The sequence below is a fragment of the Falco naumanni genome, chromosome 6, assembly GCF_017639655.2.
Source record: "Falco naumanni isolate bFalNau1 chromosome 6, bFalNau1.pat, whole genome shotgun sequence".
Lineage (NCBI taxonomy): Eukaryota > Metazoa > Chordata > Aves > Falconiformes > Falconidae > Falco > Falco naumanni.
In genome coordinates, this window is record NC_054059.1 from 90,138,298 (window position 1) to 90,160,922 (window position 22,625).

Below are 22,625 nucleotides of genomic sequence, written 5' to 3' on the forward strand. Positions count from 1 at the left end.
GTTATTTTCATTCTTCGGTACATAGGTCCATGAGTAAGTAGCACTGTTCTTTACTCCACAATATTCAGATCCTGCTCTGTAGACAGAATTATTGATTTCTTCAAGGGCTTTTCTACAGTGCTCGTCACTACAGTATGTAAGTGCCTCAAAAGCGTTAATCACACTCCCTTCTCACCACACCCCGTGGTGGTGGTATTGCCCCGTTCTTCAGATGAGAACTGAGAGGGAGAGATCCAGCTAAAAGGATCTAACCCTGGATGCTCGCTCGGGGAAGCCTGTCACCTGGGGGTTTTCAGTACACTTGGCTTTATGCAGCCCGTTCTGTCTCAAGCACAGCTCCAATGACTTCCCTGACCGACCCAAACACTCGGTGCATTTGCAAATCAAACCTTCGCTTCAGGTGGCCATCCAGAGAGGAAGGATACGCCATTAGTGACCACCTGGAGCAAGTTTGGTTCAAAACACTTCGCACTGATCGGGCACTCTGAGGCAAAGGCAGCACTACATTTCATTCTTTCAAGCACCTTAACTGTGACCTCCATCCTTTCGCTCCTTGCAATCCCTGCTTCGTTTGCTGTACACCTTCCAGTTTCTGCAACCAAGAGGACAGAGGTCCTCTGGACAAACAGCCTTCTACATCACCTCAATCCTCTGAGCTAAATGAGACACAATTGCTTTGGGGAAAATAGTATGTGATCACATAATTAAAGACTGCATCATAATGCATATACACAAAGGAGGTTAATTAAAGTTGCCTGTGCATTTCTTAACTCATAATTCCATTCTCTGTAATCATGCTGACTCCATAACCATAGCCATTTGAGTTTACAGAGTAAGTGACAGCTGCAGTAAATTTCCATTCTTTATGCGGACCAGTCATTAAAGAAGAGTAAGATGAACATTTTGCCACCGGCCTTCGCAGATACTTGCTGACAGTGGAGTTATGCTGAGATCCAAGAATTATGGGTTCCACTCCACGTTCTGCAAGCGAGGGCTCCCTGCTGGAGAGCCCTTCCAGCCCCCTGAGGATTTCCCCCTCGTCCTGGTCCTCCCTCTAGCCTGCCCCTGTGCCTGTTAGGTCGCGCAGACCAGCTCCAGCCTCCTTGCCTTTCCAGCATCCCATTCCAGCCAGGCTGCTACTGCTAACAACCATCACTACAGGTTATTTCACAACAGCTGGTGGGAGCAGATATGTTCCTTCCAGCCCTGTGATATTCATCATGAGAAAAGGTGAGTTAAATAAAAATGAGTAAGCTAATAAAAAGGCTCTCCTGGTTAAAAGCTAAGTGATTACAGCTGCTATACCAGATTGGAAATGACAGAAGCATCTCGTAAAAGAGTCACTACATGCACACCTACATCAAGAAAGCAAGCAGAAAGGCTGAGCTGTTTATAAATCTACCATAGAGAAAGGGATATATGAGGGGATCAGTAGCTCTCTTCACAGAGCTCTTAAAACTAATTCTTCCAGTCTCCAAAAGGCTGCATCAATTTTAAGGCCATATCTATGATCCTCCCAAACCACGAGCATGTTTTCAAGGAGTTTCTGATCAACACAGCCTCTTCTTAAAGACTTCAAATACTTGCCTACAGGCTTACATACCTCCATAGAGGCTGGCACGCGTACAGCTTGCAGACTGAGGGCTTCTGAGAAGTGCCAGAAGAGCAGACCTAACAGTGAAAAAACTTCTGTACCATGCTGCAAGTAGGGAAGAAACAGGAGAAAAGAAACAGAGCTAGTGTGATACAAACAGAGGAAGCCAGCAGAGAGTGACGGGGCTACACCAGGTGGGCTGAACAGGAATGGAAGCTGATGGAGCTGACGGCACAGAGCAAAGATGTCTAAGGGAAGAACGAGTGGAGAGAGTATTAAGAAAACAAAAGTTAAACAGGAGAAGAAGCGGGGCTGAAATGGCCAGGGCACACAGCTGAAAGCCTGAGAGAGAGGAAAGAACAAGAAAACACAAACTAAAGAAAGGGAAGAGGATACAGCTTGGGATGCAACGAGAAATAGGCGCTTCAGAGGAAAATGAGACTGTGTTAACGGGTATACGAGCAAATTTGGTGCCTTACTCTTCTACTTGCACAACTTCATCAATTTCTGAGTTACAAAAGAAATTAAAAAAGCAAAGCAAGTGAGGATACAGGCATGGGCCTAACCTCAGAGCACAAACATGAGAGGATGGAAGCATGCTGCAGCAAGAAAGCAGACTCAAGAAAAAGGGGTAAACAGCCAAGAGAATGGACAAGTCATGTGAAAGCAGCCAATACCCCATGAAAGGCCAGTTAGTGGTCAATAAAGAGATCGAGATTTTAAAAAAGGGGGAAGAAGTGAAGAGGAAGCGAAGAGGAAGCGGAAAAGAAAAGAATAGAAAAAGAAAAGAATAGAAAAAGAAAAGAATAGAAAAAGCAAGCCCGGAGTACAGCACTACTGAAAAAAAATAACACAATATTGGTTCTGTCAGAGGAAGGGCAAGACTTAGGCTGAAGAAGGTCTAAGGTATTTGCCCTGTGCTTAGAGGAGAAACAGGAACAGTTTTGTGGTGTTTTTTTTTTACAAAAGACTTTTACCAAAACAAACCAGGCGAGCACATACCCTGCATTTGTGACCAGGGACCAGACTTGGAAATTTTCTCCCTTTTGTTGACCTCCAGCAGCAATCCAACCCCACAAACTTTGTACTCATTTGATTACTAAGAAAACAGCAACTCCTAGCTCTCATACGGCAAAGGTAACGTAGTCAGAGCAAAGCCTACGGGACAAGATTCTCAGAAGTGAGGAATGACTGTGCCCGGCCCAGCTGGGCTGACGGGTCTGCAGGGCACGCACGGACAGACTGGGCTGCCCAAAGCTCTGTTGTGACGGTAGCAAAAAAGGTGCAACCACAAACTTCCAGAATTGGAAGTATTGGCCCTGAACTACCTATTTAAAGTTTTCTTATTTGAAATTAGATCTTCCTATTTTAAGCCGTTTTATTTTGAATCCCTCCCAATTCACCCCCAAAACAAGCTCAGTCCAATTCCCACTACTGAGCGCCGATTCCCAGGATCGTAACTCTCGTTTGGGTAACTAACCACTGCACATCACCACACGCTGGCATAGACAGCGCTGCTCGGAGTCCAGATTCTTATTAATTAACCTTAATGACCAGAAAACACTGAACAGGACTAAGTCTGTACTATTCACCAAAATTCAAATAAGCAACGACCTCTAGATACATACATCCCCATTCAGAACATACACATATATGGATATGTATATAACATATGTTATATCCAGCACTATATAATATATATTATTATATAGCAACCGCATATTTTATATGAAGTATGAATTCTATACCAGCCTCCTTAAAGACACCCCACTTCCACAATGCATGTTTCCCACTGAAATGCATTAGGAGCATGTTGAGCCTGGTAAGTCAAGCGCTCAGAAGTTAGAAAATGTCAAAATTACACTAGCTCTCCGAAATTGGAACCCATGCAAGGCTGTACAGTTTTTAATTGCCTAGCCCATACTTTTTTTCCCCTACAGGATACTTGTCTTCTTCAGTGGCCATGACTGACAATGTTCAGTGGGTGAAGAACTGCTCAGTTCCTCGCTGCACCCTCATTGTTTGCCGCCTGCCCTGCACCTTGTTTAAAATACACTACTTAAACTTTTCTCTGAACACAGAATTATTCATTTCTTCCAGAGCGTGTCTGTGGGATTCTTCACTACCATATCTAAGAGTTTCCAAATTACACCTCCATACCACCTTTCTGAGCCAAGGAGCTTTTGTTATCCTTATGTTACAGCCAACTCAAGACAAGAGTGCCATTACCTGCTCACTCAGAGCGCCCAGTGTTTCAGGGGGACCAGGACCATTTGTTCACAGCATGGTTCTCCTTGACTTGGCTACAGCTGGGCGCATTCAAAACTGCCAGAAATCAGCCCCCAAGAACCCTGGGTTGGAAATTAGAAATCAAGGAATCCTCCACCTTGAGTACAGTGGGTTGAAGGTACCTTCCCAACTTCGTAAAGAACTTCTGATGGAGGCAGTAAGAAACTCTGGCTCTGCAGAGCGGCCCTTCTCTTTCCCGCAGCTTCTCATTAATTTTTCAGCCTCTGTAACAAATGATATAAGGGCCTGTGGGGAATCTGGCTTCCTGAGCTACGCAATCCTGACTCTCACCCTGAAAACCCTGTCCCCACCTCCTATCCTTCAGCTAGACACAGTCCTCGTTCTAGTTTAACTTCCCATCGCCATCTACCCCGACACCTCTCTGCGTGCCATGGGGGCAGCTCCTTTTCCTCCTGCTCAGATTTCATCTGCAAGACTTTGAGTGTAAAAGGCAAGTTTTGTTTTCCAGTACTATGCCCTGCATCAGAGTGGGCCCAGATCCTTGGGGGAGCGCCGGTAAAAGATGCTCTGGCTGTGCTGCGTCCGTACAGACAACATGTACCAACACTGACCAACTTTTCTGAACTCCAAGGCTCTCTGACGAGACTGTTCTATTAACACAACTTTGTTCTGAACAGATTTTCCTGTTTCAGAAGGGGATGCAACTTTCTTCCCATAGATATTTTTTAACATGGATAAAACCATGCTTTATCCAACCTAATACAGCTGACCAGTGTTTTCTGAAGCAATAAATAAATAAATAAACAGATTAATATTACCCCGAAGCAGAGAGCTGATGGGGAAAACTTCAGCTCAAACAATGAAATACTAGCAAAGTTGTAAAACCTCTGAAAATAGGAGCTTGTAATAAAAAATGTTAGGCAACTTTAATTACAGTTGTTTCTGCCTGAGTAGTTGCCTATACTATCCCTCCTCCAATGCTGTTTGATTTATGAAAGACTAATTAAAAAAAAAAATCCAAAGTGAAATTTATACTAAAATAGACTTATCTAGGAAAAACTTGAATACAAAGTAATAAAAAGATTGCTTATATATTATTATGTCATCATTATAAAAATAAGACTTGTCTGCATATATATGAATATATTTTGTAGAAAGAAAGTGTCGGTTTGGGGAGAAGAATTGTTAAGAAAAAAAGAAGTACAGCAGGAATTCAAGAGAGTTAAGAGAATGAAATGAGACATTAAATCACTGTCTTCTTTTTTGATTGTATGATCCCAATTATGTAAAAAGCAGAATCTGCCCCTCAGGACTAGGCTCTGAAAGACGTGAAGCAGTAAAGATTCAAGCCTTTCTCTGTATCATTATGTTTCGGTTACATTTACATTTTCAGTTGCCAGTACAGGCTCTAATGCGCAATAGTTGGAATCACAAAACCTGCATTGCGAAGGTTTGCATAAAAATTAATTAGCTTTCATCTCCAGAGAGTATGCATCCTTCCAGGTCACCACGGAGGCCACTGGAGGTGCAGCCATAGCTGCTTCAACACTGAAGCTCATTCCCCAGCTCCACTTTCCCACCTCACCAGCATAATCAAGTTCGGTGATAGAAGGGAATTGTTCCATCAACTCTTTTACAAGACTGTCACAAGCAGCTTCATTCACTGCCACAACACTTATGAGGCAGCAAATAGCTGACATCACAGGCACGGGGAATGCATTTACATTAACTGAAAAAAGAGAAGTAATCAAAAATAGCATAAATTACTTTGCTATCATTTAACAAGTAACTTTTGTTTTTCGTCCCATTAGAAAGTGCAGTACCACTCAAAGAAGGTGCTCCCAGGCCTCTGCCTCCGGGGAAGTCCAAGGCATCCTTCTGCTGGCTGTAACCGCAGGAGCAACAGGCTGGAGTGAACTAAGGGGATGTGACACACCAGAGCAATTCAGCGTGGAAAAGGAAAATCCTGCAAGGACACGCTCCCCCCAAAGCGTATGTACATACAATAAATTTTAACTATGTAAACTGCCATACTGGCCAATATTTCTTACGTCATTCAGCTGCTTGTTGCGGGCTGGGATGATGGTATTGGTTAGCTGCTTATTCCCTGCCTTTAAAGCTGCATCTCTTCTTGCTTGCTCCAGCAGAACTCTTGCTCGTTCTTTAAGTTCTTCCTGTCTTGACAACATACGTTGCTTAAAAATAAAGAAATATAATTAACAGCAAGGCAGCCTCAGGGTACTCGATGTTTATACAGTAGTTAACAGCCAGGAGCCTTCCTATATAATAAAGGTGAGGAGTCACATGGATTACAGCTTCATGAGGTGACAGCATTCTATAGAAATGAAAAGTAAAGATGATCAAAATGTAAAATTAAAAAAAATGTCATGGGCCTTTATAATGTAAATAAGAGTTCTCTCCCCTCCCCTTAAAACTTAATTTCTATCAACATTTAATGCCTTTAAACTGCAAATGGGGAAAAAAATAATTGACTTTGTGGAAGCTATGTTAAATGTGCTATGTGTTTACTTATTTACTTTAATATGTATGCAAATATAACGCTTCGTTAGCTACTTATATGGGTATCGCTCATTTATAACTTAAACTGAACACAAAGAGGCTGGGTACAGGGCAAAAAAACCTGTGAAAATGCCTGATCCTACTTCATTTATGAACTGCCCCAGGAGTCCCTTCCCCACACCTGTGAGCGATTCTGTAGCGGAGCAGAAGGCCCAGGAGAGGGGTGCGGGGTAGGCAGCACCGCGGCCCCCGTACGCGGCAGGACGCAGGGCACCGCGGCCCCAGGCTCTGCGCTACGCAGCCTGGGACAGACGCAGGCTGTGCCCCCGCGCCGGCAGGGTGGGAGCCCAGGGGGGGACGAGCCAACAGCCACACTCAAGGTGCTGACTGAGGCTCCCATCCGAGGTTCTGCCACCACGTGCAAATGCACAGACATTTAACAGCAGAGAACTCGTCAGGGTCATCTCTTCCTTCTTCTTGGCCTACTACACGCTTGCACATTGAAGTCTTCACAGAGAAGACATCCCATCCCGTCTCCTCCTGTTCCACCACTGTGTGTGGGCCAAGCCGTTCCCTTCTCACCCGGCACACAAAGATGATGATGAAGAGAAACTTCATGAGACTTCACCAATTAAAGGAAAGAAATTAGCTGGCTATGGAACTCATAGTTGGCGATTATTACCCATCAACAGACTGCTTCTCTTGCAATAAAATAAACCTTTATGATGCTTACTCAGGAAAAAATGTAAAAATACGTGAAGCGATCCACAGTGCCCCAAACCCTCCTATATTCCTTTCCCACCAGAGCTAACGACACAATGCCAGAGAAAGCCCAAACTCAAGAAAGCCCGTCACAGGTAACACCATGAGCCTGCTGTGGCAATTCTGTAAACAGGGCTGAAAACATTTTTAATGTATTTTTGGGATATGTTTTATTGATAATACTCAGCATTTATATAATATTCAGCGTTCATCCTCACACTAAATCTGCAAGGTAGCTAGGCATACACTTTGTTTCCTTAGAGAAAAGAAAGTGATACTGTAGTTAAGTAACTGTACTTCACGCCAGTCGATGAACAGCGTAACTTCATTTTCTGAAGTTTCTACATCACCATCGTGGCTATTTTCACAAGGCTGTGTGGTTTCTCAGACAAGATTTTGAAATCTCTTTGGTACATTTTAAAGTATTCAAAACTTTACAATTTTTGAATATCGATCAATGAATTGATAAGCCTTTTTGCAGTTTTTGTTTCAGTATGCAATGCTCAGAAGAAAGGTGTTGCCACACCTCAGTGGCAAGAGCCTTGGAGCTATCTTCTTTCAGACAGCTGAGAATACAACTTTAATATCAAAGAGATCAGAAAGATTAACAGGAGGACAATTCCTGTAAAATATTTTTTCACGTAACGGCTCTTTTTCAGCACCACCTACTTTTCAAAGTATTTATGGCACAACAATAAAAATACCCTGGTCATCTCACCATTTACACTGACGATACGGTGCAAATTATGAACATGGAGAAAGAACTCGAACAGCAACTCCATCCCGACTCGCAGGTGTAAGACAGGTTAAATTTCTTACCTGGGCTGTTTTTGCAGTTTGATCCGCATGATTTAAAGCTGTTCTGGCATCACCGTCAGACTCGGATTCTGTCTGCCTCAGAGAAGCATGCGGTTTCTTTGTGAGATCCGTATCCTTTTTGAAGGAGTATCCAAGCTTAGAAGTAGGAGATGAACTTGGGTTTGTGACAGGCGAACCGGGATCTGCTCTCGTGCTCTCCGTGGACCCGATACGTCCCAGCTTTTCTTGCTCTGAGGAACCAGAGGTACTGTCTGAGCTCTGGTGTCTCTTCTTGTCGTTATCTTCCCCAGCAGCCGTGGGAGACACATCCTCTTTTTCATCACCGACATGTGCCAAGTCACTCAAGTCTAAATTATCAGCTATCAGCAATTTCTTCCTCCCCAACACAGGCTGTGCTTGTGCTGCATCTGTACCACCACACCGCCCAACCTCTTCAGACGCAGAAGTCCTTCCAGAGCTCTGCTGGGATTTCTGTGGATCTGTGTCACTTCGAGTCCTGCGAGAAGAAGGGGAAGCTGTGCTTGGGCTTAAATGGTCATCAGGAGTTTGGTGCTCGCTCTCAGATTCACCAACACCACTGTCATTTACAAACACGGAGTCATCCTGAGAAGCAAAGTCTGCCAAACCGCTGTCCGGCGGGTGCAGCTCGGGCTCCCGGTTCAGGTCGCTCAGCTCCGCGTAGAATTTTTCCTGGTCGACAGAACTGTTTGTGTCCGTTTCATAGTTACCCACTTTGTATGTGCTTTTACTACTGTTCTCCTCTATTTGAACCACGTTTAATTCCTGGCCACAGAAATGCGCCCTTATTTGATAGAGATAGGTCATAACAGTCAGTTTGTCAGGTATCGCTAATAAAACCATGTCAGAAGGTTCCAGCAATCGTGATATTCCTAAACTGGCAAATCCATCATATGCCTTTAAAAACAGACAAAATAAAGATTACAACATGGCAGTTGCTTACGTAACATAACATTTCAAGAATGCAAGGGGAAGTTTCAGTCAAAATAAGCAAGCCTAAAACATACCCAGTATTACAGGAACAGTGTGAGTTCAACTCTACTACTTATGAGTCTTTTGGCTTCATTACAGCAGTTACCTTTTTTTTTTTTTTTTTCCCACAATCCAACATCAAACTCATCGATTTTTCCCCAATGGTTTCTAGATATCTCCCAGAGTATCCCAATAGCAATGCAAACCCAAGAGAATATGGCCAGTGAAGACACTCAAATGGCACTGTTTCAACTGTTTTTAACATACCTCAATAGTACACTACACTAAAATCTTTAGTTACTCAAAATGACGCCACTTCCATGAGTAAAAAGCTGTTCATGAAACCACAACTTAAAAGCCCTTCTGTTTGCACTCAGAAAACCTACCAATGTCTTAAGTGGTTCTTACTCAAGTAGCAGGAAACAAGCACACACAAAAAAAAAAAGTGTAAGAGTTGGACCAGAAAAAAAGCAACTAAGGATGGCTTTTTAAGATAAGAAACAAAGATATAAGAAACACAACACTAATCCATCTTGGGCTTTATCACTGGCGATCAACCTTCTCTCTTCTCCTGGTCATGTAATTGCAGTGATTTGTGTTGATGAAAAACTATGTCCAGATAGGCAAAAAGACCACCACCGCAGATTACTTGATATAAGAGATATATCACATTAATCCAACAAAGAAATGCATTTTAAAAACATTTGTTGATACTACATTTATAAGAAAGAGAAAGTGAATTTCATTCCCACTCCACTTTCATTTCCCAAAGCTGAACAGTTTGCAAGCCTCCCACTTTGTGAGGCCACATTGTCTCCTTTCTGCTAGCCCTTTAAGCCAGTGGGCTTGGTGCATCAGGTTTTTCTAGTTTTGAAGAATTAGAGCCGTTTCTCAATTTACAATTAATTATTACTATCCTGGATTAACCCTGGAAGACAATATTGAGTTTCAAGGAAGCCTTTAAAGAGGCCTCCTGTTAGCGTAGAAGCACTCAGAGCATGCTGGCTTCTCCCCCCGCCGCGCTGCAGCTCTATTCTCCTGCCTCTGACGGGGTCCGAAACGTTCACAGCTGCCCCTACGCTAATGGGAACAAAAAGGGATGCTAAATGTAAGACATGGACAAGAACCTGTCCTTTCACAGGGAAACAATAACACACATCACTGGCTTCAACTCTACCCGTTTTACATTATTTCCTTGATGTATTTAGTTTTGGAAGGGTGGGAGAAAGAAAAGAACCCGACTCTTTTCATCCGCTTGGTTTTCGTGCCCGTGAACGCTGCAGGGTGGGTGCCCGCAGGCCCGGCCGCCTCGGCAGAGCCGGCCGTTTCACTTGCTCTGCACAAAGCGGGCTCCCCCGTCCCCCCGCACCAGGGCCAGGCCGCTTTCATCTTGGCCCCTTCTCCAGCACTGCTTCTGACAGCGGGAATTCATCTCCCGCAGTTCCTGCGCGCTTCCCCGCATGCTCAGGTATAACTTGCCGCAGCATTTATGGTGCAGTCATTTTTGTATCACTATAACAAATGATTCACAGAGTTTACCTAGACGTAGAAATTATCTGAATAATTTGGTTTTAAGCCCTTCTGGCTCTCCCTGTGCAAAATGATTTGGCCTAAAATAATTGCTGGTCTTTGGTGGCGGATCGTTTCTTGGGAAGGTTCATTATGAGAGATTGTTACGCCATTTATAACAGCAGAGCTGTGCGTAGATCGAGGAGCAGCAGCGGAAAACACAACTGCTGTGTTTGCTGATACAACGCTCCAGACGGAGTAGAAGAGCAGGAAAAGGATGGGTGGGAGGGAATGGAAAGAACTCAGGTGGTAGAAGAGGGACAGCTGTCATTTACCCATTCCTGGGACACAGAGCTGGAAGAGCAGGATCCGGCTGGATACGGAGGAGAGGGAGGCAAGAGAGGTGGCACTGAACAGAGGCGAGGAGCACAGAGAGAGGGGAGGCAAAGGAGAGCAGCGCAGGGATCAGGGGGGCAGCCTAAGCTGGGGCAGGTACTGGGAATGACAGATGCTCCCACACCAGCAGCACAGCGGCTGGGCAGAGCAGGGCAGCGAGCCAGCTGCACGGTCCTGCGGACCAAAGGCAGCACCAGGACGTGTGTGTGACTAAATGGGTCAGTGCTGACTCAGTGGCACAAATAACCTGTTACCCCTCACGGCGCGCAGTGGGAGGCACCATCCGAGGAACGGAAGGTTACCTCAGGATGGGCTGAGCAGTCCATGGCAGCCAAAGCTGACACAACTTGACCTGAACTCTTTTAGGCTCTTAATTTCTTATTTATATGCTAACAAAACTAAATCCTACGAATATCTCCCAGGGTCTGTAAAACGAAGGTGGGGACAGCGTTTCAGAGTTGTCAGTGGCTTAGAATGGGTAACGCTACAACAGGACTGAATTTGGGACGATGGATAACCTCGACCCAGCTGCAACCACTTTTCACTGTCTGCTCAGTTCTTCTGGCGATGCTTGGGATTAAACACAAGTTTCCCACTGATGCCAGATACTTATTCCCCATCCCCTCTCCTTCTCATTCCGGATGATACACATTCTTGCCTCTCTCCTTTTGAAGCACACTAGATATCTAGATTGCTACGCCAATGTTTTACAGCCATTAGTCTATAAATAGCAATCGTACGTTGGTGAGCACCCACCCGGCAGCGTGCGGTGGATTCTCCTGCACTGTTGGAAAAGCTGGGAGCTTCTTGCTATTCCAGTGCCTTTATAACTGCCTCGTGTTTCTAACTTGTTTGTAACATGGTATTCACAGAGTAAATTTTCCAAGTGAAATTACTTTTTGTTAAACAGAGGCATAACTAAGCCTTGATTTTGCAAATGTTTTTATGTGCTTGTTTAACTGTGCTCCCTGTGTGATCCCACCGAGGTCAACAAGCAACTCCTACACACACAATTAAATATCTGCTTACGATTCTGTGGAATCAAATGTTAGAAGCGAGTGTAAATGCCTGTTATAAAAATATGGCCATCAGCTTAAAGGTAAGGAAACTTTCCATTTTGACTCAATGCTATCCCTGTAATTCTGAATTCTTCTGTTCAAATGTATATTCTAAAATAGGGATTCCTTCCTTGCGAAATGGAATATTTTCTTAAGACAATCACTCAAGTTCAAATGTATTGAGGAATTTAGTAGAAATGGTCAAAAACTGGAGGAAAAAAAAAAGAAAAAAGCGCATCACTAAAATGGAAAATTCCAATCAAACATCCAGAAGATATATTACTATTTCCACACGATAATCCCTCAAATGAAACAAGGTACTCTAAACAATAAAATAATTAAACCCAGAAGTTCATTAGTAGAACCATACTGTTGTGCCCTTCCACTTCTCATTCTTTCATCCCCTCCAAACTCCAGCCAAGTGTAGTTTAGTAGCTTACATTTTTAAAGTGCAGGACATGTTATTAGCAATATGAAAAATTTCTGTTCTTCATAAGGGACTATATTGCCAGTAAGCTGCAATCTTAACACATTTTTAATTATTAATTACTAATAATCAAATGGACATATTAAATAAAATTAGTCGGTTAACGTTACTGGGAAGTCTATACAATACCTAGATGTATGTGAGATTTAAGTAGAACCACAGCTCTTTGGATCAGCCAGGAAAGTATGCCTGTAACATTTCTAACTTTTTCAAAGATAATCCTGGTTTCTCTGTTGCTCCTGACAGAAGTTTGAATTTGCAGTGGGCATTACGCTCCCAAAATATCTTTGAATTCTGAATGACGCTAATGTAAACTGGAGTAGTCATTTGGGGGTTTTTGGTTTGGGGTTTTTTTTGTTCATTTTCTTGTTTGTTTGGGTTTTGGGGTTTTTTTTGAGAGAGATAATTATATTGCGGAAATTACGATACAAACGTGCACACATACGTATATTCAGGACACTAAGCCTATTTACCTATCTCCTGATGAAATTTCTTCTTTTTTAATTTACTGACAAGCTGATTGACAGACATCAATTGGGATCCATCAGCACAAGCACCACGGGCAGTATTCCAGCCATTTCCTAGCTATGTAACACACTGACATATTGGCAAAGATCAGATGTCACAGGCAAAGACCTTTTTTTATCTAGCATCAGTGGCAGCACCAATTTGGCGAATGCCCCGTGTGCTATAAAGAAGGCCCGATGATGTGCCTGTTGTAACAGCGCGTTTCCATGTGTAATTATACACAGTAACTGCACTGAAATAGTTGTCTCAAGATTTTTATTAAAATACAAACACGGTCACGCGCTTCTAAAAGATACACTCTATGGGTTAACCTTTAATCTGTGGCCACAGTCACCTATTAACTCCTTTCAGGCGGTGGGGGGGGTGTTGCTTCAGACAAAGAAAATTGACCTATTCATCCACAGATGTTATTTTAATTGGTTAGGAGGAATCGCTGTCAAACGTGTTCCATATCTGCATGGAATGTCTAGGTAGCCATTGTTGCCAGTGCTGCATTCACTCCAACCAAGGGCACGCAGGGTTATCGGGCAGAACTGTGTGAGACCAGGAAATAAATCTGCAGGAAGCAACTGGGATACTCAATGTAGCTGTCAGGCGAAGGCTTGCCAAGTGATGAAAGGAAAAAACCTGCACAATAACAACAATCATTCCTTCTTCAGCCCTGGGAACTATAGCTTGTGAGAGAGACGGGCCAAGAAGTTCACCGTTTGCCATCACAGTTTCATAAGGAAAAGATGACTGATTGGACTGCCAACATTTTTAATTAATAATCTATTCTTTCTCTTTTTATAATCCGGCTTAATGAGCCTGGACGCTCAACGAAACTTTAAGTACAAAACCATATGGTCACAGAAAACACTATGATGTCACGGATAATCCACTTAGGTCATCATAAGACCCTGTATTAGTATGAAAAAGGTATCACTGGCCAAATCACTCATTAGATAACAGCTGCTCAGAGGTATTTCATTATTTATAATGCTTAAATTCTATTTTAAAGACAAGTAACTCCCTGGCTAACACTTAAGAGTGCAGGCACGTTATAAGATAATTACCACAAACACAAATGAATTTTAACAAAGCACTTTCAGGAATTCCACCTATCTACAATCTAACATTCTTGAGTTACATTTCCCATATAATATTGAACCTAATTAATTTATTCAAAGTATATTTTTATAACTTCATCCCAATTAAATTTAGTGCTTTTAAAGCAATGTAAAAATAAAATCACAGCACTGAGAAAGCAGCTACTTAAAAACAATTCTCAGACGATCTTCAGGAACAATTTTATTATCAGTGACTCACATGAAAATTATCATTTCTAAACGTGTCCCTAGGGCCCAGCAAAGCTTCTAACAGGTCTAAAATAGCAAGCAGAAATAAAAAGTCCTCTGGTGATTCCCAAAGCAAGTTCCTGATACTTCCAGAGAAACTTTTTCCACCTTTGCATCACAAAGGTACAAAGGTTGTTTTAAAACAGCTACCCAGCACAATGCTATAAACTATTTTGCTAATAATTCAGTTTATTTGCAAAGTATTGTCTCAACACTTGGCCCTAAGCTTTCCATGTGGCACAAACCACTTCACTCGGCTGGTGCAACGTAGAAGTAGGTGTAAAATTTCATCTTTAAAAATATAGAAATCACCATCAAAGCACCATCAGTCGTGACCGACACACGACGCCCCATTACAGCAGCAGAAAAAGTCTGGCGTACAACAGTCCGAGAGCACTTATGTTGTTTTTTTTTTAATTATGTGGCTGATCAGAAAAATCAAGAGGAGTGATCGCAGAAGGCTGGGCAGCCCTTCCCTCTGCTTTCACACTTAAACTCTAATGCCAGCCTTGACTTGTTGTGAATGTTAAAGACCATGACAAACCAGAGTCAATAATGCATCCCATTGGAACCGCAGGAGGCCGAATACCTTCTGTGAGCAGCAGTTACGACCTTACAAAACAACCACACTTCCCCAAAATTAATAAAAACCTGCAGTGAAGCCAAAATTGAAGCTATGTCTTTTTTTTTTTTCCTGGCAGTTCTTACCTTTTTGTTGTTCTCTTTAATATCTTGAGGATTCAGGGACTTGTAGTCACTGAGGGGGAAAATGGCACAGTAGGTATGTACAGTATTTGATAAAAGCAGCAGTTTTAAAACAAACCGCATCTAAAAATTTGACATACAGAAATATCATACAGTAACTAGCAATTTCACAGCAATTCAATCAACAAAACTAATAGTGTGGAAAATTAAAGGAATAAATAAATAAATAAACAAACACCGATTACATGTTTCATTGCCTGAAGCTTTCTACCTAAAAAAGAAGTTAAGGCAGGACTAGAGGCCAGCCTTGACAACCAAATTTACCAGCAGGTAATCCGTCCTTGTCAGTGTACAAAGAGCTTATTCCTCTCATCTCATTTCAACACTGGCACAATTTTCATAATCATCCTGAAGTCAGTTCTTTGTATAAGATTAAGAAGAAGAAAAACAAATCACAGAGAGGGGGAGAAACAATTGTTTATGCAACAAGGGAGAGCAAAGAGGTCATAAAGTCTGAGCATTCATAAATCTGTGTTCTTAGAAAGGATGGTTCCCTGCTTGAAAGACAAGGGTGAAAAAAGTTCAACACCTGGAATGAATAGGGATTTCATTTTTACGTAAATTTAAATGTTATACATTTCTGAGAGTTAGTTTATGAAGGCAAAGAGCATACAACTTACATCAGGTCTGGTCTAAAGTGATGTAATATTGCACAAAAGGATAAACCATTTCTCCACGACGTAGTAAAATTGGTGATTTTCACTCCCCTATAGTTTTTTGTAACTTCTTTGCACCACACGAGCAGGGACTGACTCGCGTTTGGCTTTCTCCCCAAAATAGGACTTGGTATCGGGCTTGGCTGGAAAAGAGAAAAAAAAAAAAAAGGAAAGAGAAAAAAGAGAAGAAGATAAAAGAATTTAATGGAAGATGTGAATTAACATTAATTGACCTAACTAGATGATCTGCATCCTTTGATGTGAGTTCAGGTCGTTCACAGCTGTCAGTTTACAGTGACTGTAACTTGCAAAAGACACAGACTGCAAGTTTTTATCTCCAGTCCTCACCCTTGGCACTTGTCTCCAAAGGATGCAGATATATGGGATTCCAGATCTCTGTAGGAGAACCGGCCAGGAGTTGCACCAGTGGAAACACCACGCTTAAACACTTAAGACACAGTCCCACACAGCCCGCGATACATACCCTGGGCAAGACTTCCCAAAACCCTGCCACAGGAGAGTACCCGCGAAGCCACCGGTAAGGACGCTAAGGTGGCGGGGGCTGGCTGGGAGCGGGCGCGAGGCAGAGCCGTGACCCCCCGTATGGCACGGGGGTCGGTGCCCGTGCCCAGGCCCCGCAGGAAGGCTGTGGCCGCGCTGCACCTGGTTGAGCCACAGCGCAGGCTGGCACAGGGCACTGTGCTCCTGAACAGCCGCTTCCACCCAACCGTACCCAGAGAGCTGCCTCTTCCAGGCTTCAGGTTTTCCATGTGGAAAAGGAATTTCGGCCATAAACCTCTACTGGAGGGTGGTTTCTAACAGGTATCGTTATCTAATAACGACTGCTTCCCGAAAGGGTATTTTGACGCTTTGAGTAAAGTTTTTGTTAGCACAAACCAAGAATTATAATGGAATAAAGTATTTCAGGCATTTGGCATTTGTCACTGTCAGCTGTTCCGCAAATTCACACAGAACTTACTGATTGCAGCTGAGGTCTTCAGGAGATACAGACTAATTTCACCGGGAAAATATCACCACTGTAAAAACTTCTTAGATGTAATTAAACAGACTGAACTTGCTGGACGTAAATCCAAATCCTGATTTACACGGGAAGAACTGAGCCCACTCAGTCTTTCAATGTAGTATCATTAAAAGCATACGTAGACAACAAAACATGCTGCCTGTGCACCTTATAGCTGGAGAGTTCCCAAATTAAGACAAAAATAGAGCAAGGCATTTACTGTTTACTAAATTACTCTGTTACTCTGCCACAGCCACAGAAGTGCCCCAAGTAAACCCTTTTGGCCATATCGCCTGTTTGCGAAAGACCAACGATGCCCCCCCTTGACTGCAGCCTGTCAGTGTCAGCAGTCAGCTGCCAGCTACCAACTGATTTATGCTTCCACTGCTGCTGGGGAAGCACATCTACAGAACCAGGAAGGCAATTTTTCATTTACCGTGACAGTCAGCCCTAAAAAGTTGTTTTATAAACACACCTACCTCATCATCAGATAGAAGCACTGCCAGCTCATTTAGAAAGAGCAAAATGTATACCTTGCTGATTTTTTTTTTTTTTTTTTTTTCAAATGCCGGATCATAGGTACAAAATAACTTGTTAAAAAGTGTTTTGCTATTTTTTTTTTAATCCTGTCAATGATTCAAATCAGCACGAACAAATCCTTTAATGCTAAGACATATTTCTAAATACAATAATTAGCATCTTAACAGGGATATATAAAATAGGGGGGAAAAACGCAGCAACAAATGATAAACTTTCTTCACCATGCAACAGATTTTAATTAGAGAAACAAATATTGGTTAAGAGCTGCCAGACAGTTACTCCAGAGTCAGAGTGATGTAATTAAGATCAGGTTCTTCTCCAGTTTTTTTTACAACTTGAAGCAAAACCCAGTAACTAACCACTGACCCCAAATTTAAGGTGCTATGTTGGCTTAAAATATATTTGCTACCTGAATTATATAAACAGAAATAACACCACTGGGAGAAAATAATTAAAATGGTACTATTAAGATGTGGAAAATGATATTTTAACAAATTTTTAAAGCACAGAGCTACATCTTCAAACCATAGGGCACTACCTACCAGATACATTAAATGTCAACTATAAGGTCATAGTACTTGTTATTGAAACTCTCTACAGAAATGTTAAATGTTCCAGTCACCACCTAAATACTTTCTAGTTAACTCTAAAATTGCCTTAGGCAAAATTACCATTCAAATGCCTTAATTGCACAGCTAACAAACTGAAGATGTAATTGATTTTAAAGCCAGGTTTTGCAAAATTCTAAACTTATTGATTTAATACCTTTGGATGCCCTTTGGTATTTTGTTTACATATTATCATTTTTTTAAAGCCCTGATTACAATTCCTGGAAAAACTGTACTTAAGTTGGAGCTTTTTCTCCCGTGTTTGTCCTTCCATTTACTTTAGATTTTCTGAAAGTATTCTATGCAAAATATACAAGATTCAGCATGTGCATGATGTATTTACAGTTTTCTCTTCTCTAGCTGATAAAGCAGAAATTATATATGGCTTTCTTTCCAGACTTAGTACTCCAAGTTTTTTTGGATAAAGGTGAAGTTAATCTTATGATAATGTTATGCTCTTATTCACCACCTAAGTCAAAGCTTTCATTATTTAATCTACAGCATAAGCACTCAACTCCAGACACACTGGAAATGACTGAGCAATGGCAGAATTGTGCGTGAGCACTTGACACCCCTTCAGAAGGGTTAACAAACGTTAGCTTTGATTTTTTTGTGAAGCATCAGTATGAAAAAACATTTCCCTGCAATACCTGTAGGTTATACACATTAGTTACAGGTTCAGTGCAAACACAGTTACTACCAAGCGCCTATTTCTAGCATATATTTGTTCTGCAGAATCGGTAGGAACCTATCAAATGGAGTTAAAGTTTGATTAGCTTTTTCTTACATAATTCTTTTCAGTACCGACTACACAATTCTTCTAAAACATACGGCAGTTGCAACTTGGCTTTCTGAGCTGAAAAGCTGAAGTGCCTGAGAACTTGCCTGGAAATGCCACCACCAAGCAGGAGCTTCCCACAACAGGTCACCAGACCCGCTCGCTGATCAGCTCCCCACTGAACCGCGTACAACCGATTTTTATCCAGCTTGGGTTAACTGCGTGGCAAGCGCAGAGGTTCCAGAGCCGGTCCCTCACATGCTAGCTCACACCCTGGCACAGCACCATGTGGGTAGATTTATCAGCTGGAGTCAGCACTAGCTTCAGGATATCTTTGTTTCACAGTCAACAGAAGTATCTTCACTTTATTCTTCTACATGTTCTGGAAGCTTAATTAATACATTTTATAGCATACACGTTTTTCCTCTTGGGAGATTATCCCATCAGACCATTACTCTATGTTAACAAGAGGACAACAGCTTTAGCATTAGACTGCATCCCCGCATTTTAAAATACTTGCTGCTCTGAGGGACGCAGCAGCAAGCGCCCCGATGGCTCGCAAAGCGAGGGTTGAAGCGCATCTCCAACATCCAACACACACTGGCCAACGCTCAGGAGAAGAAACGCAAGACGGGACCTGGTGATGGGAACATGGGGCGATGAACCGAGCCCTCGCGTGAGGCACAGGAGCAGCCGGAACACAGCTCACAGGCTCCGTCTGCGGCTCCCCAGGGCCCGCTGGCAGGCTGCAGGGCAGGGGGCTTTGAGGGAGCAAGGGGCAGTGCTGAGGGCTGGAGGAGAAAGGTGCTGAGAGGGGTAAGGAAAAAAAAAAAGAGTACATAGCAGCTCTGGGAATCGGGGTGGAAGATTTGAGTTTTATATTAATGAACCCAACTCCCCAAAAAGTACAGGAGTTGAGAGAACAGCCGAGGAATGGTAAGGAACTGCAGGAGGAGAGGAAGCGGAGACTGAGGCAGGGCTGGGAGGTCAGAGCTGGGAAGATCTACAAACAGTTCTGCTCCTCAAGAAGGAACACAGGCAACGGTCCCACCTGCTTATTTGACTGAACAAAATGGAAGGGATTTTCCCTTACCCCAATCAAAACTGCAGCGCTGCCTAGGAACCCTGAAATCTGTGAAACTGTTAAAATGCAAGATAAGGTGAATGAAAGAAACATGCAACCAGGTGAGACAAAATGCACAGCATGTGGCTGGATAAAAAAAAAAAAGTTTGGGAAACTCAGCTGAACTGAGTGGTCTGAAAAATGGTAGAAAGGTGCAATATAAACAAGACATCCAAATACATTTCAGTCAAATAGATAATTTTATATCACCAAGATGGCACTCTAGAATTTTATTTTTTAAACAACACAGGGCTCTTCACAGAGGAATTGCTTAGCCTGAGTACTTTAAATTGAATACCGCTCATTTAATAGAATTTATGCCTTTGGCAAGGTCTGTACATTTCCAACATGCATTCAATTTTGTTTTTTCTGGGCTGTGGAACAGTCCGGGCGTAAGTCTAAAGCTGATATTTAATCAGTATCAGGACCAAAATAGAATATGGAAATTGAGTCTGCAAAGACAGAATAAAACTCCTTTCTTTTTTACTCCAAGGATGGAAAAAACCATCCTCATGACCCAGCTGTGCTGAAACATTCTTTACCTAGGCTAGTTATTTTTTAAGTAGCAGGTCAGCATAACATCATGACGGCTTCAGTGACACAACCCAATACACGTGGCGTTGCTCTTTGATTCTGGTAAGGGAAGCGCGTGCACGGGTTAGAAACCAGACATTTCCCAGGAAGAAGTGTGAGGAATTCTGCTAGCCTCTCACTCCGATACACAGACTTAGTGGTTTAGGAGTATAGTCTCTAACTTTGCTGTTCTCTATTTGCATGGCATGGCATATGGTTACCAAAACGCCTCTAGTCCCTACTGTCCCTGAAAATGAAGGAGATCTGAAAACCCAGCTGCCGGGGAGAAGACAGATTCACTGAATTTGTTTCCTGTATATGGTTAATTACAGGTATTTAGGTAACCTCCAGGTTTTTCCAGCCTCAGACATCTTAAAATTTTGCCTTCCTCGCTCTTCTGATGGTGCCTACAGCTAATGTGGATACGCAACACAAGTTTGCCACTCTCACTCGCTGACTCACACCTAAACTCAGGGTTTGTGCTGCCTATGGCTGAGTCATATACACAATGGTTGTCCTTCAGCGTCCCTGCCTGCAAGGTTTAGCAAGTCTGTCATGCTTGACTTGGTTTCATGACTTTTACTTGTCCAACCCCGCAAACAAACACGATGTTATTTTTTATTCTAATCATCACTACCCATTTCTTCTCACACTGTGCCTACCTAACTGCTTAAGGCAAAAAGCATATGGCACCCAGCTTCATTTAAGCAGTACGATGCAAACGCTCCGTCAAACATCACATTTCAACTTGCCTGTGACCTCTGGCACGAGAGCCAGCACACAGCATTAGGGCACTGCGATGGGCGAGTGAATATACTGACGTGATAAGAGCCTCACAACTGGTATTTTACAAACAGGGAAATGGCCTGAATTAAATAGCTTGCCTGAGCCAGTAAAGGGAATCAACTGTCACCAGAACTCAAAAGATGCTACCTGGTGTGAATCTGGCGTACGCATCCCACCAAAGTGCTCCTCCGGACTCCGGGGGCAGGCGACAGCGCTCAGAATAGCCAAAACCCAACTGCCAGACTCAGACAAGTTAAGATGAAGTCGAAGACTGGCCATCCTAAAGAGAGGCACGCATCGTTCGTAGCCTCAAACGCTCTCCAGGCAGCTTGCTCAGCGTCACACACCAGTTCCACACGCTCTGCCCAGGCTCTGTGGCGTCCACCCTGCGTAGCAAAGAGACCACGCGCTGCTGAACCCCTTCCAGCTCCCAGGAAAGCCGAAACGGCAGCCCTGCAGACAGCTGCCTGCTCTTACAGGGTCCAGTTACTTTTGCTCCGAGCACAGAGGAAGTGGTCCGGCAAAAACACACGGTATGTAGTCGCACAACTGAAACGTTTCCACGTATACAACCTACAGGCATACAGCGCACAGAGACAGGAGAGGTCACAGTAACTGAGGCTACCTTAAATCCAGCAGTTCACAACTGCCAAGTACTTCATTTTGTAATTTTGGTAATTATCTGGTAGCCTGCTTTTGGCTTTCACTTTGTCTAGCAATGAAGTAACTTTTTCTCAGCGGAGTCTTTTAGGGTTTTAGTTTGGTTTTCATTGTTGGGGATTAAAAGGATAAAAAAACCCCAAGTATTTGGGAACTGAACTCCAACCCTTCGGAACCACAAGCCACACACATCAACTACCAGACAATTTCCTCACTTGGGCAACAGGACACGGAGCCTGTCTGCTCATGGGAACTAATTAAGAACAAGACAGACTGTTTATTTCAAGACGACTACCTCCCCCTGTCGATGTTGCTAGCAGAGGGTAACAGCACTGTAGCACAGGAGCAAGGGTAGCTACCTCACCAGGTTGAGAAGCCCTAAATTCGTCAGCTAATGGCAAGGAGATTATGCTAATGAGCTGGTAAAGGAAAAACCAACCTGAGACAACGTAATGAATTGGTTACTTATGTGCAAGTAATTTCATCTGATGGTCAGAACGGCCATGAGAAAAAAGCCCCAGTGAGCTCCTTCCCAGCTCCCACTATTACAGAAGGATTGGCTGAAGCTTGTCCAGCTTCTCTTCCCTGAGGTCGCATCATCTTTGTCTTGAACGACATGTTTTCAATTAAACAAACTGGAAATGGTGTCTAGCTCATACCATTAGGCAGAAGCAAACGCTGAGCTCATTCTCTGATGATTACATGTATTTGTAATGTAACAGTATGAGCAGGTCACACGCAGGGACGGGGCCTCATTTCCCAGCTCTGGGAAGACAGACAGGCATTTTCCTTGCGTCCACCTTCCTCTCCCCAGCTGCCGGTGGCGCAGGGGCTGCAGCCTCCGCTCCTGTGTAATCTGCGCTGG

At 43.0% G+C, this 22,625-nt stretch overlaps 1 protein-coding gene across 13 annotated transcripts in view; it reads right to left on the reverse strand.

The window, feature by feature from the left end:
• EHBP1 (EH domain binding protein 1) overlaps positions 1-22,625 on the reverse strand; it is a 226,642-nt gene that overhangs the window by 65,609 nt on the left and 138,408 nt on the right. For all 13 annotated transcript variants that reach the window (XM_040598120.1, XM_040598132.1, XM_040598131.1 and 10 more), the window contains 4 exons: positions 15,636-15,814; positions 14,959-15,007; positions 7,946-8,860; positions 5,896-6,039 (listed from right to left, as the gene is read on the reverse strand). In XM_040598120.1, coding sequence (XP_040454054.1) covers positions 5,896-6,039; positions 7,946-8,860; positions 14,959-15,007; positions 15,636-15,814 — 1,287 coding nt within the window. The remainder of the gene's footprint in view (positions 1-5,895; positions 6,040-7,945; positions 8,861-14,958; positions 15,008-15,635; positions 15,815-22,625) is intronic.